Source organism: Drosophila willistoni (assembly GCF_018902025.1).
Source record: "Drosophila willistoni isolate 14030-0811.24 chromosome 2L unlocalized genomic scaffold, UCI_dwil_1.1 Seg72.1, whole genome shotgun sequence".
NCBI lineage: Eukaryota > Metazoa > Arthropoda > Insecta > Diptera > Drosophilidae > Drosophila > Drosophila willistoni.
In genome coordinates this window covers 3,274,513-3,300,825 of record NW_025814049.1, presented here as the reverse complement: position 1 = coordinate 3,300,825, position 26,313 = coordinate 3,274,513, and the positions used below count along the sequence as shown (strand labels likewise).

Genomic DNA, 26,313 nt, shown 5'->3' with positions numbered 1-26,313 from the left:
AAATGAGAAATCGAGAAAAGAGATATATACTTATAGAGAGGGAGTTGAGTTGAGTGGCTTTAACCAAAACACTCCTTGCCACAAAAAAGTTTTCTGATTAACCATATAAAAAAAATCTCACGCTCTGACCTTTATTTATTTTGTCTCTTTCCCTCTTCTCTTTTTTCTTTTTTGCAGCTAACGAATACCAAAGTGGAAATCGAAATTTTGGAGGAGCCTGAAATTGGTGTTGCTTTGGAGGCGGTCGAGGGGCCATTTAAATTATACGTATGCCAGGCATAATTTCCATATGATTTTGGTGGTAATGTGAAAAAGTTGCAAACTTCGAACAAAGCGTGTATTTCAAATGTGAACCAATCACAAAGAGCCAAAGAGAAGAAGCTGAAACAAAAGCAAAAGATACAAAAATCAAAAATAAAAACAAAAAAAAAAAAAAATAGCGTGCATTAAAAATTGTGAAAACAACAAAACATTAGGCAAAATTATTACCAAAGTCGGACTTTTTGGTTTGCTATATATTTTTTTTTGAAAGTGCAGTGAAAACGAAATATGATTAATTAGCAATAATGAATAAATATTAAAATATACAAAGAGAGGAAAAAATAAGCAACAACAGATTGCATGTTTAAGTGAAAGATACTTTTTGAGCGTTTCAAAGCGCTGGCGACTCAAAAAGCCGCACGGAAGTCGCAAGACACCCAAAAAAAGAGGAAAATTTTTTTAAACAGAAAGTTCATTGCATAAATTATTTTGGCCACTCTGTGTCTTGGTGTGTGTGTGTGAGAGTGTGTAAAAATGGAAACTTCAAATAGATGTAAGCAGCTGGAGGCAATTTTTATTGCCACTCCTCCACAGTCTCCGCTGCACAACAATTTGGGTAACCTGAACTCGGTGACAAGGACCACAACGCCACGAGATTTACCCACAATGTATCATTTTGATTTTGGTGAGTTAAACACACATAAGTATAAGGCATTAGCTTAAGGCCTAGTAGCTATAGCTGATCAGAAGATTGGCTGTAATTTACAATCACATTATAAATAAATAAGTATAAGACATCTTTTGGGGGAGACTGTGGGAGGAGGTTCTAATAATAAAAACGAGCAAAAACAAATCATCATTTCAATCTAGGCAAATATGTAACTACGACTACGATTCTAGCTTAAATACTCAGTTATAAATATACTAAAGTTCATAAGGGAAAAGCAAAAGACTCATTGGAGTAACTTCCGCGCAGGCGCGAAACCATTTAAATGACTTTGTTTATGGAAAGTGTTTGAGAATTGTGTAGCAAATGATTTTATTGCCAAGATTTAATTGCAGAAAAACCGGTCTTAATAGTTTCTTATAAAACTTGAAGACTTCTATCTTAATTTTCACACTTTTTGTTTGAAATTCTCCTTTACCCCATCAAGGTTAAGTTTAAGTAGACAAGAAAGTTTGTTCTCAATCTTGCAGACTAGCTAATCACCTACCATTTGGGCCTTTAGTATTTAAAACATCTAGTCTATATAGATGTGTGCAAAAATATAAGTTAATAGAAAAGCTTAAAATAATTTATTGCATTTTGTTTTGGTTTTAGTTTTAAGCGACAGCTATTTAGTTTCAGAATGGAAATGAATTCCTTAAAATGAGACATCCTAATTGCATTAATTGAGATTTTGGTAAACAGTTTGTGAATATATTCAAAAAAACTTACAATTTTAACAATTCTAACATATGAATATATATTCAAAATATTATAATATATTTTGAAATTACGCGGCTCAGACAAAAGAACAAAAAACTATTTTTAGATATTTGCCTAATAAAAGGCCAGGGTAAAAAAAATTCTTGATAAAAACAGCGAGTTCAAATCTTTGAAAACTGTTCAAAATGAATTTTTCCTTTATTCATATGAATCGAAATAGGTACTTTTGAGTAAAAAATACGCAAATGTTTTTTTAGGTGGCTCACTTGGGAGATTTTCACACATATATGTATACACATTTTCCTGTACGAAGTATTTTAGGTAGATCTAACTCACCTCAAATATTTTATATATCTTATAGATTCTAGAGTTTATTTTAACATGGTTAACCACCTTTATATTAAACTTCCATTATGCTGTTTATTGACATACTGTAAAATTATGTATATAAACGTGTACGATTTTAAAGTATGTACTTATGTAGTTATAAATATAGTAAAATCCGTAAGAGAATAAGTAATATTAAAGATTAATAAACTTTCAGAATATAAATCGACAAATTTCATTATTGATTTGCTAAGTAAACCTTGATCTACAACTTGAACTAGGCCTTAAAGTAAAAATGTCGAACATCCTTTCTGAACTTTATTGCTTTCTTTTTCTATATGTTTGTACATATGAATATTAACTACCAAAATAAGGCGTCAACGGGAAAAACTTTAAAGAACTTTTAACCACATTGTGTCAGTCATGGCATTCCCCTTCTTTTTTTTTGCTGAAGGGCGAGGTCTTTCTCAACCTCTGCACAACCACAAGACACACACACATTTTGTTACACACCCACAATGGAGACCATAATCTTGGCCTTGAAAGTTTTTCTGATATGCCCTTTTTATTAACAAGTGTGCTGACATTTAAAGGGTATGAGAACTGCGCCTCAAAAAGGCACATTCAATTCGTGGGAGGCATAATAATTCTAGCAAATTCTCAGTATATTGACATAAAATTCAATTAAAATTAATCAAATTAAATACGAGCACATACAACTATATATATCCCCTGGTTCCTCTCAAATGCCACTTAACTAAAAGTTTCTTTTGACAGAAATCGAGCAGACAAAAGACGTTTTGCCATGAAAGTCACGTTACCACAAAATTGCGTGCCAGTTTTAACTAATACTCGATGATAATGCTATTCATTGCCATTTGACTGATTTATATGCAATTATAATTATAATAACTTTTCTTCATATACGGATGCGTACGTTGATAGGGCCTAATAATTCCAATTGGGTGTGACCCACTTTGTGGCTCGACCCACACAGAAAAACTAGACCCACTCTAACTATGTGGAGTTAAGTTGGCTGAAATTTCCTTGACATTGAACTACATTCGAGAGTGAACTGTTTGCTTGTGTGGTGAAGTCGAGACAAATGTCTCTGAGATACAAGTTTCATTTGTTTTTTTTTCTTACCCCCACATAGAATGAAACTAAAACATTCCATAGTCGGGGAAACCAGTTTTTGGTTCCAAACATTGCTGGAATACCAAAACAAAACAAAAAACTTAAACCCAAATACAATAAAAACGCATAAAGTGATTTTGAAACCAGTTTCACTTTGATGCATTTTGAATGGGTGCCAAAAATTTTTTTTTTTTTTATCTGTCTGAACTGCTTTTTTGTTGTTTTGGGTGGGAGTATTGCCAATTTCAATCTCCTTTTCTCTGTCTCGCAAAGTTGTAGTTTGTAACGGCTAAAATTGGCAACGAAAAGCTTGACGAAGCGGTAAAAAAGCTCGCCAAAAAGTCACCCACAGTCGGGACAGTGTTGTCGTGCAGCTACCTAATATCATACTTAAGTAGTAGAATTCCCCCTACAAAAAGAAGTAAACAGAATTTGCAAGCAAAATGTTAACATAAAACAATGAAATTAAATAATTTATTTAAGCATTTTATTGTGATGAAAAGAATTTTGAATTTGGTTTAGTTTTTTGCTTAGTTATTTTTGATATTTTTGTAAAAATCTTAGGACTTAAAGCCATATTTTTATACATATAAAAAATCCAAACAAAAGGTCGTTATAAAATACAAATTTTCGTTGAGTTTTGATAGTTTCCAACATCCAAGTTAGAAGGAAATTAAGAGAGATATATGTACTAAGGTTAGGTTTATGTGATTTATTTTTTTATTCCCCTCTTTTAACAGCTTACCAAATTGTTTACTCTAGCTATTTTTTTATTATAGAGAGTAATTAGTCTTAAATTTAGTTCCATCTTGATTAGGATATCGATTAAACATTACAAAATTTTATGGTAGGACTCAATTATGTTAATTTTGTTGTGGAAGGTCGAAACAAATATTGAACTATTTACCGTCTATTAAAGGTCTCAAATGTATAACAAAGTAAGTGTTATATAGATTATTTTAGCTCCAACTTAAAGAAGACCTTTGATACATTGATCACACACTATTCTACAGTGTCGCAAACTTTAAAATTTAAGGAATAAATACTAAAGTATGACCTAAGGCATTGTTTCTAAAAATGAGGATTATAACTTATTTTTGTCGAAACCAAACTACACACTTTGGATTCTCTATTGGCAATCAATCCTTGAATCCAAAGATTAAGAAATTCCTGACAAAATCTAAAGTCCAGACAATGAGATAATCGAATCCATATTAAGAAAAGAACAATAACATGGCTATGATTTGTAAAATCTTACTCACTCCCTTGATTTATACATAGCTAAATCAATTTAACTACCCTAAGCCATCTTAAGCATAAGATTGACATCGTTTTGTTAACAATATCGTTGGCCAAGTGTGGGAGAAATGGCCACAAAGCGAGCTATTTTGTTTGTTTTATCAATAAACTTAATTGACATTCTGTTCAGAAAGAGAATGAAAAGGGCAATCTAATGGAAAGAGAGAGAGATAATAGGCATTTCTTGCATTAACAAACAACACTTAAAACTCTCAAAGTGATTTGAATGCCTTAGAGGACGATATGGGAATATTTAGATTAAAAAGAAAGGTTTCCCTTTCCCCTTTATCTCTATCTATCTCTCTCTCTCTTGTTTTTCAAAAGCAAAACAAATTGGCTTACCTTTTGACCCTATTGAATAAGCAAATCCAATTGAAAACTACCTACCTACCTCAATTAATGGCCCAAATATTTCTCACACCTATGTGGAAAATGTTGTGGGGTAAAAACCATTTGGAATCGGATACGAATACAAAGTATTTCACATTCACACTTTCTAAAAAGCAATCAGCACAAAACACCAACAACAACAACTAACTACAAATTCAACAAAAGAAACTTCAATTTGTTACAAAAACAGAACAGAAAAAAAAAACAAAGAAACAAATGAAGAAGGAAAATTGTGCAATCTGCAAAATGCGTTCGATGTTCGGCATTTTGCGGCTGAAAATGAAAAGCGAAAATGGAAAAACATACCAAAAATATTTAGTAGTTACACACACAGACTCATAGAGAGAGAGAGAGAGAGAGAGAGAGAAAAAAGAGATATAGATAGGAGAAGAAGCGCCAATGAACTGAAATGGCTTCGTTTTGATATAGGAGGTGATAGGATGGAGAACGGCAGCGGGAGGAGAGGAAAAAACTAATGGTTTCTAGGGGTACAGGAAGATAAAGGCGGCAAAGAGAGGTGAAGCGATTGTCGACAAAAAGAAATAGAACTTAATTAGTAGAAAATACGACCTCATGTTGTTGATATAGACAGCGAGCGAGAGAGAGGAACAATCATCATCCCTAAAGTGGAGTGTGGAAAATGGTGAAGAAAACTGAGACGAATGGATGAGGCTGCCTGTTGGGACCATTGAGAAAAGTCATTGAGAGTGCATTTTATAATTTCAAATACACGGCGAGGAATTAGATTATTAGAGCTTTGAATTAAAGTTCCAAAAGGGTACTTTTAATATCAAAACTATCTAAATCTTCGAATATGCAGCACAATATTTAGTTTGTTATACATAGCAGTTAAATTGGTTCTTTTTTAGAGTCATGTAACAGTTTGTATCAGAAGACTATGTGATCTCTAGAAAAAGTTGGAATATAGCAAACTCTGAAATCAAATATTGTGTCTAATTCTAAAAAACTGGAAATATAAATCGTTTAATTCTAAAATCTGCAGCCTCTTGGAGGAATTGTAATGAAATAACAATTGTAATTGTAATGAAATAACAATTGTAATTGTAATGAAATAACAATTGTAATTGTAATGAAATAACAATTAAAATATGAATTAGACTTATTATTTAAATAAAAAAAGTAATACAATTTATTTATTAATAACTAACAAAAGAATTTTGACTGTTTCCTAAGTGGAAATCTTAATTTTTGAATTTCAGAAAATTTTTGGATTTCATATTGAAATATTTTACACAATCCCATGTGAACTTTGAAATAGTTCTTTTACAAAACTATTTTCTAGATATTTCTGTTACGATTCGCAAATTTTTTGAATAAAATAGAAAATTTAGAATTCTAGTATTCATTCTATTTGAAATCGCATGATTTCAAAGTGCCAAGTTTAATATAAGATTAAGGCCTGAATTTAAAAACTAATCAATTTCTTTTCTAAACGATTTAAAATTAGTTGAATAAAATTTAAGTTCAGATAATCTTTTTGTCTTAGGATTAAAATAAAATTCTAGTTTTCAATATTAATTGTACAAAATTAGAGTTTCGAGTTAAATTTTTCAAGATCAAAGAAGGGTTTAAGCCTTTAAATTTTGTAAAAACATTTCCAAGATTTTTGGCGTCTTTTTTAAATGTGTTGAAGTTTCAGTTTTGATCACGAAATTTTTGGCAGTGCATTTTGAAGTATATGTAGTATGAAACATTGCTTTATAGTTCACATATTCATTTTCAGGGCGCGCCTTGCCCCCAAAAAAAAGCAATAACAACAACAAATAGACGAAAACTTTACTTTATGTATATATTTATAATCTGCATCTGGGCGCCCCTTTAGATGTATGTAAATAGTTTGTTTTTCTCAAGCATGAAAAATCGGAACTGTTCTCCCTGTATCTCTCTCTCTTACCCTCTCTCTCTCCTGTCTCTCTATTTTTGTCTTTCCATAAGCGTGACAATTATAAGAGAATTATATGCAGAGTTTTAATGGGCAAATCAAAGTCAAAACGCGTGGGCGACCTAAGCCCCTGGCTACCGCACCCATTCCCCCGTCCGGTCCCTCCACTCACCCCATTCCTCAATATCCTCTTAAAAAAGCCTTAAAAAAGTTTATGTTTCTTTTTTCGTGTTGTTGGTTCGATAAATCGGAATGGCATAGCTCAAGTTCATTACTCGACAATATTTTGTTTGAGTTTTGCTTATTTTGTTTCTTGCACAAAATGAAAGCAAACTTGCATAAGAGTTTGATTCTTTCAATGACGTCATGGCAAATGAAGCCAGAGTGCAGCCAAAGGAGGAGGTCGGGCGGGATGCGGACGGATGCACCAGATTTGTGATTTATTATAAGCGACAGCATCAAGTTGACTGTATCTGAAGCAAATGGGGATCATGTGGCCCCAAAGATGGTGGCGGATGGCGGAGATACTCAAAAGTGCATTCGCATTTCAATTAAGAGAAAAAAAGAGAAGCAGTCGCCAAAACAGAAACAAACAACAAAAATGAATAAGAAACATATATACATATAAGGCAAAACACTTGATCAACTGACAACGAACGACAAATACTCTAAACACGAAATACTTTTTATATATCTGCCACAAATAGAACTTGCCTATAATTTTTATCTCTAGATTTAGGACATATGATCTTATTAAAGCAGTCTTCAAAAATAGCTTGAAATGTACGAGATTTTAATTAGTTTTAGATTTGTTTTTAAATTAGTTATTTTTTATTTTAGATAAATCTCAACTTAATGTAGACAATTTCCAGATTTGGCGTATTATGCTAAAAAAAATGTATCCATGATTTTTTATTTGACTTAAAATTATATTAAATATTTGCAAAGTCTTGATTTTTCAATACTTGTATAAAATACTTTCATTACTTATAAAATATTTAAATAAATATAATTTTTTGTTTCAAAATTTATTTAGATTTCAGTTAATAATAACTTAGAGATGACTTAAAATGCTAAAGGTTATTTAAAAACGGATTTCAAAAGTTTTTCAGAATGTAGAAAATTCAAATTTAAAGATAGGAAAAGATATGAAATTAAAGTCTGTTTAGCTTTCAGTAGGTTTTCTAAAAGGATGATATGGAGAAGATTTCTCAAGATATCCAATTTCTTTCTATTTTTAGTTGGAAATTATTTCCACCTCAGTAGAATTTAGTTTAAAAGAAGCTTGATAAAAAACTTATTAAGCATAGACAATAATATGAAGTTTTTAAGAAAAATTAAATTGTTTTGAAATTTGTTAGTATTTGTTGCCTTTATACCCCCAAAACTTAATATAAAAAGGCATGAGTTTTCTTATAGGAAGCATAAAAATATCGATTGGTCATAGAATATCCTTAATATTTAGTGTACCCTTAAAATTTTTCGATCAATTTTTTTAGATAATAGAAGTATGATATTCATTTTCCGACTTATCTTTAAAATGAGTACAAAAATATTCGAAATCTATTCTCCAAGGGAAGGACTAAGCCTTTAAAAATATATAGGTACATTTCTTTCTTGTGATAAGTTAAGATCTACCTAAAAGTCATTGTGCCCATTAAAAATTATAGTTAATTTAGGCAGCCACCGCCAAATATGTATGTGTCTCCACCAATATATCCATGGCCAGCTGTTTATTTATTGTGTTTTTGGGCTGACTTATGCAATGCAATGCAACTCTGCAGAGTTTTATGCCAAATCTGGACATAATTATGGATATATATATATATATGTATGTATATATGTTTTAGACTACACCCAAGTGGTAGTTAACAATCTTCATTCGCGGGAAATTAAGGCCTTTGATGTCTAATACTGATTGAATGACTGTCCGACTATGTTGGGATTTTAAAAAGGAAGTTGGGTGAAAGATTTCCATTCAAATGGAAATTGTCAGTCTTCTTCTGACTTCACACACATATACACACAGGCACACACGGAAAAGGGAAAGAAAAAGAAAAGAAAGAGAGGTCGTCGGTAAGAAGAGAGGAAGTGAGAAATGTCTAAGCAAGCCAAAGGTTCAGCAACATTTGATGGCAAAGGCAATGGTTTTAAATAAATCAGCCGTTAAGACAACAGACAGAGAAAGAGAGAGAGATAGACAGAGAGTGAGAGAGGGGGGAAGAAACCAAAGCAGAGAGAAGAGATGGAAAAGAATGGCTGTCTTTGTTGTTGCTGCATTTGCTGTTTCCTACACCCACACCCAAAGCCAAAAACTGGAGTGCAACAGCTATTTTTAATTGCATGCAAAATCCACATTCGGCAACATGTTGCTGAACAAGCTTCAAAGTTGCCAACATAAGTTGCTGTCCGCCAACGCACAGTGGTTCGTTTCGTGCAAGCATGGATTGGATCATAAATTTGAATCCATTTTGAAATATTAACTTAATTTCGAAACTTTATTAGTTATGAAAACTACATCTATTAGGTGATAAAGAAAACCTAAGCCCATTTTAAAACATTGAATTCAATAAAGTTATTCACTTTACTAGTCATTGAACAAATATATTTAAATTTCTCCATAAAATGAAGTGAAATACTCAATGCAATATTTTAAAAATATAATTACCAATTGTTTTCAAACAAAATAAAAGCCTTAAGATGTTTTAGTTGGTAATTTGTTCACTTTTTTTTATATATATAACATTAACAAGAGGATTGTTATAACATTAAGAAGAGCAGCTTGAGTGTTTTAATTAATAGTACCTACTCCAAAAATTAAAAATTTAAACAAATTTTTTAAAGTTTAAGTCCAATAATTCTTACTTTAAATAATACTTAGCTCTTCAAATAGTTAAAAACTAAAAATATATCGTTCAATAAAAATATGTTTTTAAAACTTTAGTTTTAATATTTTAATATGATTGACTCGAAACACTAAAAAACTAGCCAACTTCCTTTAAAGTTTTTTTTTATTACAAAGAAGTTAAGAATTGAAACAAGAGTTTCAATAAAAACAAAATGATCTAAATAGTATAATTTCTTCATTTAATTATGTTATTTTTTATACTAATTTGCAGTTAGTTAGTTAAAAAATATAAATAAACTATAGTTTAACATATTCCATTAAAATTATAATGGTATTAAAATAGAGACTAAAACGTAAATGTAAAATTGAAATTAATAATAAATTTCATATATAAAATTACAATTTTCTTCTGGTAGTTGTAATTTTGGATATTATTAGATTCTAATTTTTTAACACTAAAACCTTATATTGACCAAAATTTGGAGCAGTTTTTAGACTTTTCTTTGCCATTTTGAACACAATTTTTCCAAAAATTCACCTTGTCGAATTCAAAGACGATCAACAGCTGAACAAACATTGTTTTAATTCTAAAGATTTCAAAACTTGAATAACTTTAGTAGATTCGAACAACTTTAAAATGGACTTTCATGCAAATGTTTTTCAAAAGAAACTCTCACCACTGTGCATTGCCATCAACTTTGAGTTGATTGCTGTTGTTGCTGTTGCTGCTGTTGCTGCTGTTGTTGCTGTTGCTGCTGTTGCCGCTTTTAGTTGCGTATGAAACGCCGGCGCATTTAGACCTTAAGGCGGTCCGAAAACAAACGAAAAGAAACGTACAACAAAAAAAAAATATAATTAATGGCTATTTCGAACTGAGTGACAAACGATCTACAAAATGAGTAAAAAAATGTGGAATAAAATTTTCAAATCCAAATCACAAAAGCAACAACAACAATTGAATAAAATCAATAAACGTCATAGTCGTGGAATATTCGAGGAGTATCAACAATTAAATGAACTATTGGTCGGTGAAAAGGTGGAAAATGGTTGCAATGAAAATGCCCCACCAAATGGAAATGGAAATGAATATGGAAATAGAAATGTTAGTGGAAATGGAAATGGCAAAGGCAATATAAATGTTTTTCAACAGCCGCCACAACGAAGTTCTTTCAACTCGTCGTCGCTTAGTGAGGCGCAACAGCAGCAGCAGCAGCAGCAGCAACAACAAACGCAACGGCAACATCATCTGTCAACATTTTCGCGCGTATGCAACACCTTCTCTCTGAGACGCAACAGCAGCAACAACAACAATAATATTATAAACAATAAACAGCCACCCAATGCCAAGTCAAGTGAGTCGGCCATGCCTCCATTATGGACAGCAGCAACTGCAAAAACAACGCCAACAACAACACCAACAACAACTAACCTACAAGTGCAACATGTTTTATTTGTGATCAATAACATCGATAGTTTAAATGCTACTACTAACAATTTGCATGCGTCAACAATTAAATCAAGTAAATTACAAAAAAGATTTCTAAATAATTACTGATAGTGAAAGTTAAACACACAGAAATTCAATTAATTTTGAGTTGAGAAATGAGTTCAGCAACATGAATAATTTAATCTCTCTACCAAATGAGCTTATCAGTTGAATTAAACAGAGAGTGAATGATGTCATACTCAATAGGTTTAGCTTAGGGTCGAACTTCTTCAGAAACAAATGCGAATAATCTACCAAAAGTTAGTAAAAATTTCCATATCTTTGCGTTTGCAGCTGCATTTTGAGATTTGTTTAACCTTCAGTTATCTGGCACCTGTAATTTCCTTTTCTTGCCCTAAACTACAAAAATTTCGTAACCAAATACTTTTGGGGCCCAGTAGCCCCTGCTACTGTTATTCCCCATCAAAATGTGTACTCAAGCGAGTTTTATATGCATTGTTTATGGTCAAGAACCAGAAATTGTTTACATTTTACTTATGCAACAAAAATTTCAACTGGCGACTTAAGTGAACTTGTTGCCCAATAAGAAAAAAACGAGCATAAAACCAAAAGAAAAGTCAAAACTAAAATAACAAAAAGATGCTACTCAATCAGTTCTGTATATAGCTATTGCCTCTAGTGAACTTTAATTGGTTTTAAATTCAAATTATTGCCAATATCTTGCTTTTCATCTCGAAAATCTCAAGTGGATTGCATTTAGATATGTATTTTTGATCTAAAGAGCAAGAGAGATCTTAAACACCATTTATATGAAACTCTAATCATCTTTCATAAAGAATGCAATCTGAATAATTTTTAGAAAATATGTATACATAATATAATGATATAGTTTTAATTGGTAAAGCAATTCAGGTCTTTTAATGTTTAATTCAATTCAGTTGGATTAGGTTTTGTTAAAAACTAAACAATAAACCTAACATTAATATAAATTATGTCAAATAATCGATAATATTATCCTAAAGCTTACAAAAGTTAATCATTCGTAAACTTTTAAAAATTTATTAAAACAACTTTAAATATTTAATAATATCGCTTGGAATGTTACTTATATATCTCGAATCATTGAGTCATAGATATTTAGTCCCCAAATTATTTTACTTAAAAGGGCATTTACATTTCGACCACATCTAACTTAGCTTCCGATATCTCTTTTATTTGATTACATTATCTTTTTATTTCCAAGAATCTTTAGACCTACTGTCAGTCTAATCGGTATTGTAAATGTTATCTGATCTGTCAGTCTGAAAAGTTTTTTTGTTGATAGTTATAAATTTATTAGCGTAAGGTAGAATCACATTCTAATGAAGTTAACCCTTGGAATGATAGACATTTTCCAGTTTACCTTATTGTAATCGAAAGATGAGAATATCGAATAACTTCTCTGAGGTCTCTAGAATGTTGCCTTTGCAAATGATTTCAAAGAAAAGATCCAATCTATGGGATATAAGTAAATCTAACTCGTTATTAGACCTCATTCATATGCCTGATAAAATGAGTTCATTTGTCGTTGATATAAAAATAATTTGGAATCAATTTCAGAAAAATAATTTCTTAATAACTCTAAGGCCTTATACTTAGTAATAATAGTAATTAATAATAATAATAACTCTAAAATAATTTCGTCCGTGTTTTCTATAAACCTTGAGTAAGTGTAGAAGAGAAGTTTTAATAAGTCATAGTATTATAAATCAGAAAGTATTTTTAGTCACAATTGATAAAAATGTTTTTTTTTTTGTTTCTTGTTGTTTTAAAAATAATCTAAGTTACTCTTTTTTTGTGGTATTTAAAATATATTAGCTGTGGTTAAACAATTTCTAAGAATTTTATTTATAAAAACACTTTTCGTATTATTTTAACTGTCTATTATAAGTATAAAGATTTCTTAAATTTCGGATCTTTAACCATTTCGACATTACATACTAGTCGGCTACTGATCCATTTTATAAAGATTTGTTATTTGCTACGAAAAACTGTAAATATTTATACAATTATATGTCCAACAATTTAAAGACTAAAGCAATTATTTATCTAAAATTTCGACTTATCAAATCAACGCTATACAAACGTTTAATTTGGAAAGTAAATTATATCTTGAAGATCGTACAAAGAGCAATGCAAATTATTCTTTACAGTAATAGGCAAACAATTTTACAACTTTTAAAATACTTTTTATCTTACTTTCTTAAATCAACATTTAAAACAAAAGTTCTTAATACCTGGAAACAAAATTATCAAATTTTTTAACAATCTTTGGTTGGTAGATTATATCAGATCAAATCATTTTGAATCGTTGCAACTCTCGAAGTAAATATCTTTAAAATGTTTTTATATATTTTTATTTCATATAATTTTAAACCTTAAAATAATCGTTTTTATTATGAATGTCTTCTACAATTTGTCACCTTAGACTCTCTTTATCATTATTATCGTTTCCCGAAAAGAAGTTCCTTATAAGTAGAGCTTTAAAACTGACTTATAAGGAACACGTAGATATGATAGTTTCTTTAGTCTTTTTATAGTTTTCTTATCAGTTTCTTTTTTTTCTCACAGTTCATGATTGAAATTTTGCACTGTGTTGTAAGTCAAAAGAGACCGTTAAGAAAGTATCTTATTGTGGCCATAATATGCATATAAACCATAGTTTTATTGCGTTTTATTCACCCACTTCTCAGCTAGTTATGCGTAATATTGAATTGGATTTGCATTCCAAATGAGAACTACTTAAAGTCAAAGAGAATCGGCGAGGAGGAGAAGAGGCAATGCAGATGCGTGTCTCTGATTGATGTAATAAGCAACTATTGCTAGTGGGTGAAGATTATATAGACAATGTCATACATACCTCTTCATTATCATTCTGTATATCGCCCACGATCCAAAAGGGGGGAAATAACCAGATGTCGTAGAGCAGACTTATTATAGTTATTTATACTAAATGGCTAATAAATCTAAAATAGATTTTCCATGTCTTCTTTTGCTCAAAACATTTAATTTGAGTTCAATGCAACTTTTTTTTTTTGTGTTCGGTCTTTTCTCAGTAGATCTTCTTCTTTATTAATTCTTGCCATATCTCACGCCGTGGGCAGATATCGAACCAATTTGTTTTCAAAGATACGCCCACAAACGAACCAAATAAATCTAGAGAAATAAAATAAATATAAAAGTATCTCATAAAACAATATGGCTCAAAGATTGGCATGGACTAGTTGCCGAATTTGGTTATTACAACATTTCACATAGACACACCGAAAGCAAATTGAATATCTGAGAGATTCAAGAGTTTGAGTTGAATAAGTCACATCCAAAAAGATATTTATGTGGAAGGGGCCCATAAATTATTCGAGGATTTGGCCCATTGTCTACAGTTTGGGAATGCGATTTTCACTTGGCCAGGCGCCCAAAAACAAGAAAAAAGAAAATCCAAAACAAACTAAACTCAAATGAACTTCATTTTGGAGTTGGGGGTAAAAATTTCCCCTTCAATCTAAGAGACTTTTGCTTTTATCGTTGTGTTTTTTACTTTTGTCGTTTGAATTGGTTTTTTTTTGTTTATCGTTTTCTAAATGAAATGAAATTCAGTTTTAGTTTTTAAGCCATACAGAATCAACTCAACCGGTTCTATACTCTCAGCTAACTTTGCTAACTGAATCCATCCAAACGACAACCAAAACAAACAAAAATAATATAAAATAACAATAACGAATTTCTTTTGAAATCGAGAAAAACTATCTCTATTTTTTTGGAACTGATTTGCATATATTAACAGGCATCACGGATTCCGATAACAACGAGTGTGGTGATGGCGAGGATATTGATGTCCCACCGCCCGGTCCTTTGACCACGGGATATTCTATACCCATTTCCGAGGACCCCTTCGATAGTGCGAAACCAACAGATCTAACACCATGTCCCAATTGTAGTCGTACCTTTAATTTGAATGCCTTACGGAAACATGTGGCCATTTGTGAGAAGACCTCCAAGAAGCGTAAGCTCTTCGATTCATCACGTCAACGTCGGGAGGGTACTTCACTCTCAACCTATGTGTTGCCCAAGAATTTTGGTCTGCCCAATGCAGAGAAAGCGGCAGGTGTACACTCACCGCCACTATCAAGTCGAGACACTGCCCAACCGGAGGTGAGTTGGGAATAACCCCGATAAATGGAGGATCCAAGTGCTCAATTGCTTTCTTGTTTTTTTTTTTTAGGTTTCGACTCCTTTGCCGACACGTCGCAACTCAAAGGCCAAGGCTCAGCGTAAAACTAGCAACAGTGAGGGAGGTGCAGGAGGTGGAGCCTCATCATCTGCGGCAGCTCCAGCATCATCATCATCAGGTGCTCCTGCAGCTCCTGCCCTTGATCGTCGTGATCCGAAGCGTTCTTCTGATCGCCCTAAACGTAGCATTAAGGACACGGCCAGTGATCGTTGTCCACACTGTGATCGTACTTTCAATCCCAAGGCATTTGATCGTCATGTGGAATGGTGTAAAGAGAAAGCCGTCCAAGCGGCCATCAAAGCGGCCAATAGCACAGAAACAGCCAAGGCCAAGGAACGTCTGGATGCTCGAAAGCAATATAAACCCCCAAATTTAAAGTAAGCCTCGAGAGCTCTGTCATTGTTTTTTTTGGATTTAGGGTTTAGGAGTTCTACATATACATATATAGAAATGGCTAGAGTGGAAGATATAGATTCAGTTCTTTACACTTCGAATTTCCATTTATTTAGTTCTCATTTTTCATTTCTGTTTCTTTGCCTTTTTTTGTTTGTTTGTGTTTTTGTCATGTATTTTAGAACGAAACGCTCGATGAATCGCGATAAATATTCGCATCATGAGGAACTCCTGGAAGCCGGTGAAATGATGGCACCCAAGCCAAGTCTTATGACGTTATCATCCATGACGTCGTCCGTGCACAGTGAAAAGTGAGTTTTGTTTTTCAACTATTTGGTAGATCTACTAACCCCCCATTTGCCTCTGGTTGTCGTTGTTTAATCGTAAAAGAGATACAAAAGATAGAAACTGTCTTTAGACTAGTTAGTTCAAGTAGTTAGTTCTCCAATCCAGTGACCTTTGACAAAACTTCCTCAAAATAAATCACTCCACAATTAGCCCTGAAATAAAAGCAGTGCAACAGCCGGCAACACCGCGTCTCGAAGGACGACGAGGACGGAGAGGATCCATTACTACGGTTACCGAGAATTCAGTCAAACTTCAGATGGCCAATGACGAAGAGCCAGAACCACCATCGCCTCCGCCGCCACAGCGAGCGGCTACTTTACAATCACGTTCCAAACGTCATCAGCATGCGAATGACACCTGCGATGGGGTTGATCAGACCATATCGCGTATACGCCGTGCTGCCAGTCGTGAGGCCTTGCAATTGGCCAAATTGGATAATGATAATAAAACAGAAATCGTGCCACGTGCATCAACTGGAAAACTACGCAAGGCTCAGAGCAATAATGAAAAATTGGATATGATTGAAGCAATGTCAGCTGAAACTAATCAGGTTACCATGCGTTTCGATGAACTCAACGGTTTGATCAAGCGGAAAGGTAGGAGTAACACACACATACACACACACACACACACCCTCACAAAGAACCCCTTAGACCCATTTTGGCATCCAGCCGTTATAGGGGGAAAAGACCATCATGTTGCGTGTTCTGGCTAAAAATCAACTGATGCGCTTAATTAATGCAACATTTGAAAAGATCAGCCAGGCATAAAGTTCCATTAGTTTTTTCTAATTATGCTAAAAGAGATTATAGTGCCAGAAGTGATGGGTAACGAAAACAGTACGAGGAATAGAGGAGGCAAGAGGAACTCTTCTAAATGGTTCATAAATATTTTTATATAACCGATAAAATTATATATTATCAATTCTCATGCTAACTTCACGAAGGTCTGAAAGATATCTAGTTTATAGTTTTTTTCTTATTAGTATGATGCAATCAAAGAATACAAAAAATCGTTCGTTATATTTATGATATAACTATTCGATTCAATCACCATAAGATAAAACATTTAACCATAAAGTATCATAGCTTAAACTTCAATTCTTGTATAATATTATGATCCAATTTGAAGTGACAAAAAGGCAGAGAATATCGTAATTAAAAAAATGTTGGGAATCTATTTTTTTTCAACAATTAAGAGATACAGATATGACCTTACTTTAGGAATAAGTAACGAATCGAAATGGTCTTAATAGTATTTTATTAAGATATTAGTAGTACATACCTTAAAAGTAGTTGTAGATTAGAAAACCACACACTTTCGATATAAAAGTTAATTGAAAACCAACCTTCATTAGGCGTAACTCCATCCTGTAATTTAGAAATGGATGAACCAGAACTGAAAATCTCAACAAAGTCGCGATCCTCCACATCACTAGTGCGCCAGGCGCGTCGTCGCCCTAGAACCCGTGAACATCCTAGCCTTGAAATGCGTGCTATAGCCGGAGAATTGGGATCATCATCTGATCTACGAGCCCAGAAGACGACAGAATCTCTCGAGATAGATAACAACGATCAGATGGTGCCTCTGCAACGAGTGGCTCGCGATCGAGTGATGTATTCGGGGTCTGAAGATGAGGGAGCCGAGATACAAATCAAATTGGAAACGACTACCACACGCACTCTATGTCGTCCCAAGAAACGGAGTAACAAATTGCCACAGCTCACCGGAAGTGCGGAGCCCATGAAGGCCTTGCCCATGCCTCAATTGAAACAGAGCCTAGAGGTTCTTGGTCATAATATAAGTCAAGCCCAATTGCCACGACTTGACATCGGCAATGAACGCCTGGAAGAAGACGATTTGGATAACGATTCCATAAGTGACGAATTGGAAGAGATGGAAGTCGTGGCCCCAGCCAAGTCGTCAGCAAAAAATCGTCAAATAAAATCGCGTACCATCAGTCGTACCAGGAACAATTGCACTCCTGAGTTATTAGAAGATCAGGAACGTCAAATTAAGTCACGTACAATTAGTCGTACAATGAAAGCCCGTAGTCCAGAGGACTTGAGCTTGGATCAAGAGGATTTGGAGCCCATCAAATTACCTCCACTGGTTAAGCAGGGCAGCAATGTGAGTCGCCGTCTAGTGCTACTCGAGGAGGATGAGAATGGAACTATGTACATCAAAGATGCACCTTCTGCGGGTAACAATCAAACCCTAGAGTCGAGCCGTTCTCGTACAAGTGGAGGAGGAGGACGTAATCGGGTCAAGAGGTTTGTTAAAATTTGAAAACGTTTCCACAACGACAACCAGACCAATCAATTAGAACTAACTGAAGGGCCAGGTGGAAAATTTTGGGTTTTTACGGCATTATTTTCAATTCTTGTTTTGTTTTTTATCTCATTTTCCGCAGCGGCGACAAGTACGATCCTTTTCTATCGGCTAAACGTCAACTGGAGGAGCTTTGTTCACCCAGTACTCCGCCGGAGGTGACAAATCTTACACCATTGGCCACGCCTAGCATCGCCATGAGCACCTCATTGACCAGTGCAGCGAAACCAATTGCTGCGAGCACACCAAAAGTAACGCCCATCTCTAATTTTCGACGCACTTCATCCTTGCGGGGCACACGACGTGCTCCTCTTCTGTCCAGTCGTCCGCTTTTTGCCACCAACTATCGTCCGACCATACAGCGTGGCCTCTCCGATGAGGGACCCATTTCGAGTAACTTCCTCAAACCCGAGGAATTCGATGAGATGCCTGTCCGAGCTGCCTGTGGCAATGATTTCCATAGTCCTCGTGTGGTACGACGTGATACCAGTGCCTCGAATCGTAAACAGCAATTGAAATTGCCTCTAGGTGGAGGAGGAGGAGGAGGAGGAGTGGGAATATGCGGAGGTATTACCCCAACGCCAAGTAATGGTCCTGGTGAGTCAGAGTCTCCAGCTCCTGTACGTAATGTGGCCAAGACCGACTCTTTGGCCGTTTTTCTTAAATACGAGCATGATCTGGAGCAGCTAAATGCCAAGGCAGCCGCCGAAATGACCAGCAAAGAGCTTAAAGATAAGAGTAACAATCTAAGCAAACAGAACTCTGCCAAGAGTCTATTGCAGCCAGGACAATTGCCTGTCCTGAGTCCACCAGCAACAGCGGCAACAGCAGCTCCACCCCAATTTCAAGCCACCAATTCAATCTCAGTCAACTCCTCCTCCAGTAACATCAAAGAGAGCAACGAGAACGTGCCTCGTGCTACTTTTCCATTGATCGGTAGTAAACCCAACACAATCACAGCTCCCACTCCAGTTGCAACAGCTCCCAGCACCAACACGCCCATAAAATTGGAGAGCATCTTCATTGATCCCAAACTGATCAATGCTTGCGATAATCTTCATTTAGGAGTCGCGAATCGCGTTCCCTCAGATACGAGCTCAACTACACCACACAATCCACTACAGAGTCGTAGTCGTAGTAGCTCCCAGTCGACTATAACCCAAGAGCAGCGACGGCATTCGGGAGAGGCGAGAAATCTCTTCAAGCGTAAAATGCGTCTGGGTCGAAATCAATTCCTCTACGATGCATCGCCAGAGGATGCCTCATCTGGTTGTTGTTCCGCTGACGATGAGGCCAATCGCTCATCCATGGAATACGATGAACAATGCTGGCAACAACAGCAGAAACAACTTCTAGCCAATCCCCATCTGCCAATGCCCACCATTACACCCACGCTGGCACCTTTGGTCATGCCCAGTCACAATAATCTGATGCCGAGCTTCGATAATTTCGATTTTGAGGAATTTCTCTCGTCATTCGAGAATGAGAATGATGAGGAGCAATTTCCCTTGTTTCGCGATTGTCGCGAGTTTCTCATGAATCGCACAAAACGTTCTAGTTCGAAAACAAATAATAATATTTTTACTGCCACACCACCACAGACCACGACGACGATGACGACCAACAATAATTTAGTAGCCAACAATTCGATCAAATCCAATTTTGCCCACAGATGCGATTCCAGCGATGAGAAGCTAATGCGTCAACAATCGAATGTCTCGAGCATCAGTAGCCATGAGAATGATAAGGAGAAGCGTATGGCAGATCAGCAGAAACGTGAAATATTCATCAGCATTGAAACGGAGGCCAATGCCCAGGGACGTTCACCCATTTCCCCAGATTCACTGCGTCACATGGTCGGCAATCCACAGACCAAAATCGATGTCCTGCACATTGACAATGGCAATGAGCCGGAACATGCCAAATTCAGCAAAATTAGCGATACAGAGGAAGCCGATAGCGACTTACGATTTGATGATAAGGTCAAGCAACAACAATCTCAATTGACCTCATCATCAAATCTGTTGGGCGCCAATGCTACACCCAATGTACAGCTAAACAATGCCAAGAATCTCATACAGCAAATGCAAAGTGAATTCCGGCAACTTGGCGAGGATGCCAGTGCCTCCATGCGGCGAGCCATGCTGCGAACCGAAGAGTCATCTACCAAAGAAAGGGAACGTGAGGTTGCCCAGCAAAAGCCAGAGCAAATAGTCACTGCAACATCCTCACATTCTGGCGACTCTGATGAATTTAGCAGTCTCGATGGCTATCCCATGTCCTCATCTCAATCATCTAGACGTGAAGGAGCTAACTCCAAGTTAAGTTCCGATTCAGCTTATGGCAGGTAAGAAGAAAGTCTTTTTAAGTAAAAACCAAATCAAGATTAATAATTAATGAATATTTTCTTCAATTAAACAGCAGCAATTCACCTTATAGTCTCTCACGTCAACGTTCCAGTGAGCTGGCCGCCAATTCACCACGTTCCGGTCCTTTATTGCGTCCACATACAGCCAATGCCAAATTGATGGATGCCTCCACCCAAGCACAGACTGCCTATGGAACCCTCAAAGCACGTCAACGTCTCTTTGCTGGAGGGGCTGCTGGTGATGGTAATCCAGATGGTGCTGAATCTTCTAGCAGTGCCTCGGATAATTCGGTCCACCATAAGAACAACAATAAACAGCAGCCACAACAGCAGCAGCAGCAAATCAGCAATTACAACTATCAGCAACAGCAGCAGCAACAATCACCACACAACAGCAACAACAACAATTTGTTACCCACACCAACAACATCACAGCAATCTTTAGCTAGCTCCAACTCCAGCATGTCATCCAGTATGAAAATGTCGAAATTTTGTCATGAATGTGGTGGCAAATTTGTATTAGAACATGCCAAATTCTGTATGGAATGCGGTGTGCGAAGAGTTGTGCTCTAACCAACCAACCAACCAATCAACATTCTGGTAGTAGCAGTAGCTACTACCTGGGCAGTAGAATCCGGGTAGAATCTAGAATCATTATACCAAATGTAGTTGTTTAACACACAAAAACAGACAAACAAACAAACAAATCATCATGATAATTAATGAATAATGAATATATTTTTAATACAAACGAATACTTAAAAAAAAAAATGGAAAAAAAGTTGAAAGTATTTCTTATCGAACAAAAACCACGAGTTGAAAAAAAAAAAGAAATAATATATAACTAATTATTGTTGGCGCATTTCACGTACATATCTTAATCTATATATTATATAAACGATAGAAAACAGAAACAAACAAAAAAAACATAAATTTTCGACATTATCGCTTTTCTTTTTTAACCAAGTTATTCAATTAACAAAGACTGAACGAATTTAAACAAAAATCTAACGCAGAAAAAAAAAACAAACTCGAAAAACAACAACAATAACTTCATTGTATGTTTTTGTCTTTTTAAACTGTTTTCCTAACACTAATCATATTTTTTGAAAGCTAAACACAAGATCATGGCTTAACTATTTTACATATATATAAATATATATCTTATATATCGATGATATTAAATATAATACAAAAACAAACAAAAAAAAAAACACATTTTTTCTCATTTTTAAACTAAAACTTAAAGCCTTTTGATTTTTCAGTTTCTTTCTCTTAACAAAACAATATTTCTCTTATTTTATTCTAGATGTCAGCCTTCAAGTGCCGCAGGATTACAAAACAAAATAGAACAAACATGCTCTTACAACATACATATATATATATATCTTCACAACTTATGTATATAAGAAATTTTCAAACTTTTAGCACATGTTAAAAAAAAATAAAAGAATATTTTAAGTATTCTAACATAGTGGGGAAACATTTTAAGTAACTTAACATGAAAAAACCTGAGAAATAAAGCAACGAAAATCCACACAATTCAATTACATTTTAATATCTTAAAGTTTAATATTATGGCGCAAAAATTTCAGAAATTTTTAGCACTAATTCACTTGGCAACCGTCGGACTTGTTGATGGTAACATTTAACATTTTGTTGATTAATTCATCTGAAAATGAGTAGAAAAGAAAATTTTTAGTAATATTAGTGTTAACGCATTTAGTAGCTTATAGAAGAATGTTCTAGACAACCGATTAACAATTTTATTATCGATTAGATAATACTCTCCTCTATATATCAACATCTTTCATAGTTCTTATTCCGTTTAACTATTTTATAGTAGTTACATGAATTTATTAAATTATATAATACTATTATTACATTCGTATGCTAGTCTATATTAGATATGCAAACTGACAGACATTAATTTCTGGACTGAATTTATAGTAAACTTTATACATGTATTAAAAAAGAACTTAATGCTTCAAAATAATGCACTAATACCTTACAAGAATGGAAAGTAAATAGTTTTTGGGTATCGAAAACATTAGACATGATTTTAAAAAGCAATTTATAGGCTGAGCTTCTATGGATAAGATACTCAAACTCTATTCTAAGCTATTTATATATTTTTCATAAATTTCTAAACAACATTTTGGCCAAAAATGAAATAAGACAAATCGAAATGAGATGTCTTACCAGAAACCTATGTAATCTTAGCGGAATCTATATTTACTTTCCAAACAACAATGGAACACAAAACAAAACCAAATTGTAATGAATTAACATACAAATGCCCTGAAAACAATACCAAACCATCTTTATATTTGGACTAAAATGTAGACAAGCTTTAATAGACTCGTATTATAGTGGATTAGGAATGAGATAATGCAAACTGAAATGCATTTGCATCTTAACTTAAAAAAAATCATATTATTTTTCAACTCACCATCATTGTCATCTTCGTCAACCGTATCCGGTAGAAAGCATGGCCTGACCAAAGGATCCTTCTTCTTGAATAGATAAGTACCATGCCGTTTGCACTCATTTATGAGGTAATTAAAGTCCTCATTGTGACGTAGAGTCACCGGGTTGCCAACGAGTATAAGCAAAGATTTGGCACGCGATAGAAATACATTGATGCGTCGCGGATTCTGCATGAAACCAATAGATTTGAAAGAGCGCACCAATGTGACAATTATGATGGGTTTCTCCCGCCCCTGGTAGCTCTCAACGGTGCCAACCTCCACCTGTCCGTGACCTTGACGCTTTAAGCGTTTGCTCAGCACTCGTCCCTGAGCTAAATAGGGAGCCACAATGCCAATATCAGTCTGCTCGACTTCCAAGCCACCGCCACGTTCTAGAAGACGACGCACATACCAGCAGACAACTTCTATTTCCAAATCATTGTATGAACTGGACGATTCCTTGTCCTTAAGCATTTTGCCATGCGTGGCTTGAAAAATGATTGGAAACTCTGGATTTGGCAGGAGATTCCAATTGGCCAAATGGTTCACATGCTTTAGTTGGGCATGAGCCAATAATTCACCATTGTAGTAGAGTGTATTATAGAGACGTACAATTTCCGGATGAGAGCGATAGTTACGGCGGAGTCGGGCCTGCAGGGAGCGATCATAGTTGCCATTATCGTCGACTTTATAGTACTCTGTGGATAGAAGACGCTCCATAAGTGAACGTCCTAGACCCAGATTATCGGCTGCTTTATTTTCAAGCACTGCGCCCAATTGCTTGTGATCACCGGAGAGGATCACATGACAATCCTTGCGATGCCTTATGCCCATAATACCAATAAGAGCTTCCGGTTCGGTGCTGGCTCCAGCCTCATCGATAAATATGTGAGTAAAACAAGGATATTCGGTAGCCAGGCGTCCGACCGTGCATAAGGTAGCCACTACAATATCATAACCTTGGATTTCCTTCACTTTCATATGCATATAGTGGCCCATCCAGCAATTTGAATATCTGCGTAACATGGGCGACACCGTGTTCAATCCCTTGTCGCAAATGGAGCGCGAAAACAATCGTAGCAGACCTTTGGGTAAACGACGTCTAGGCACTGCCTGGAGCACTTTGACATTACTCTTGGCCATTGGTTGGGAAGGCATTTGGGTTTCGGGAATCAAGTATTCCTTTAGACGATCATTACTTTCAAAATACTCGCACAATCTTTGGGCAATGGTGTCACAAGCCGAATTGGAGCCGGCGGTCACAAGGATTTTACAAGATGGTTGCGCAAGACGCAATTGTAGAATAGCTTCGACTATTGTTGTGGTCTTTCCAGTACCTGAAAGTAAAAAGGAATTAATGGAGATGATGGAATTAAGTTAATCACTGTCCTACCTGGCGGTCCGAACACTATAAAGGGAGCTTTTAGACTGGGTCCAGCCAAAATACGTCCAATTGCCTGCAATTGCTCAGGATTAGATGCTATTGTCTCGTTGATGAGACACAAAGGAGCCAATGCCGCCAGAGGCTCTGCCCCTGGGTTAGAACGCATCCAAGTGGGTAGAGAATTCTCCGGACGAGCTGAGATGTCATTCAACCAACCAGGAAAAGGAAACAAATAGCGACGAACCAAAGGACTTTCCTGTAGGATTTCCAATGCCCGATACATTAGACGAAAGGGCGTGCGTTTGGAGCGTATAATAATGGTAAAAGACTTTCCCAGAAACTCTTCTTCTCGTGGACACGAAGTTTTTTGAAAAACTATATCTATTTTTGAGCCAGTCACCTGCTCCACCCCGGCTACAGAACGACGATTCGGATCTTTTCTGCCCAAGCCCTCGTGACAGTGGGGCAGCAAGCACAGAATTGACGGTGGCAATGGTGAAACCAATAGACTACATTTAGGTATAATAACCACTTCATCCATTTTCGATGTGATCAAATCCTCCAAATTTATGGATTTGTCATAGTTTTTCAGTTCAAAGGAATAGCAACGTCGCGAAACCTTATGAATGACTACATTCGATTCAACGAGCGGTGCATATAGCTTCATTTTGGATATATCCTCGATGGTGAGCAAAGTTTTCATCACCGTGCAAGCATTATAGAATTCCAATTGCTGTGTGACCAAGTAATCAGCAAATATTGGATTCTGCACGATCAGACTTTCATGTGTGAAATTCAATTTCAGCGAATCGAGCATCTCCTTACTTGGCTCATAATCGTCCAGACTATTTACAAGCCTCTTGATTCTGAAAGACATTTATTAGTAGGCAGATGAGAAGTTGGCTTTGTTTTCTACTTACCTTAATTGTTTTAAAACCGATTCCGCCTCGCAGGTCATATTTAATGAGATGTTTGCGTTTTTGCGTTGTGACTCAACCAGTTGGGCCATTCTGGACAAATGCAAGTCAACCTGAAATTCGTGTCAATACAGCAATACAAATCTTATCAATGCATTAGTAAAAGGTCGAAAATACTTACCCCGATTAGGTCCATATTGCTTGCTTGCATTATTGCAAATGAAATTTAGTTGATGGGGAACCACGGAAAATTGCATTAAAATTTTACAAGCGCTAAGCTAACTAAGCTAACTTCTTGGAAACTTTTCTTTTTTTTGTAATTCGATTCTCCGAAGCAAAAGCGCCGTTACTTAAGAACGTTCAGAAGCGTCGCGCTACGTCGTTAGTCTTACGATCAGTCACAGGGATGCCACTTACTAAAACCGATCGTCAAATTAGAATCGAAAATTGCATTGCCAAATAAATAAAGTATAAAATTCATAATAATTTATTAATTACGTGTATAACATTAAATTTTATTTTGGCTGGGCAATTTAAATTTAACGCCTTTAACGTAATAATAGTTACGTCAAATCGTAAGGAGATACAAGAGCGCCTCATACGTCTCTCTAAATGAAAGGGTATCATAGGGTAGTTTGACACTTGATGAACAAGAAATAAATATTGTATTTTTACGCCAGATGGAAAAACAATAATTGAAATATGTTTCTCAGATTATAATTTTAATTAAGTACTTCGTATCCAGCCCAGGCCCATTCTTCTTCCTGGGTGACCATTTACAGTGAAAGCA

The 26,313-nt window shown here is 35.3% G+C and overlaps 2 protein-coding genes across 6 annotated transcripts; one reads left to right on the top strand and one right to left on the bottom strand.

The window, feature by feature from the left end:
* The first annotated feature begins 609 nt into the window (after positions 1-609).
* Positions 610-21,478, top strand: LOC6646019 (homeobox protein 5). Of its 5 annotated transcripts, none has more exons than XM_047010374.1 (8): positions 10,475-10,946; positions 14,865-15,232; positions 15,303-15,688; positions 15,887-16,015; positions 16,203-16,648; positions 17,434-18,325; positions 20,056-20,730; positions 20,805-21,478. In XM_047010374.1, the coding sequence occupies exons 1-8, from the start codon at positions 10,490-10,492 to the stop codon at positions 21,322-21,324; spliced, it is 3,873 nt and encodes a 1,290-aa protein (XP_046866330.1). In that variant the 5' UTR covers positions 10,475-10,489; the 3' UTR covers positions 21,325-21,478. The 5 variants fall into 5 exon arrangements, with proteins under 5 accessions (XP_046866331.1, XP_046866330.1, XP_046866328.1 ...); XM_047010372.1 differs by having other exon boundaries at positions 17,410-18,325; XM_047010375.1 differs by lacking the exons at positions 10,475-10,946; positions 16,203-16,648; positions 17,434-18,325 and adding an exon at positions 610-946 and having other exon boundaries at positions 18,466-20,730.
* An 810-nt stretch (positions 21,479-22,288) lies between these two features.
* On the bottom strand, positions 22,289-25,884 carry LOC6646020 (putative helicase MOV-10). The gene is made up of 5 exons (XM_023177854.2): positions 25,705-25,884; positions 25,527-25,636; positions 24,616-25,472; positions 23,204-24,559; positions 22,289-22,423 (listed from the first exon to the last, which is right to left on the bottom strand). The coding sequence occupies exons 1-5, from the start codon at positions 25,732-25,734 to the stop codon at positions 22,359-22,361; spliced, it is 2,418 nt and encodes an 805-aa protein (XP_023033622.1). The 5' UTR covers positions 25,735-25,884; the 3' UTR covers positions 22,289-22,358.
* Positions 25,885-26,313: the final 429 nt, after the last annotated feature.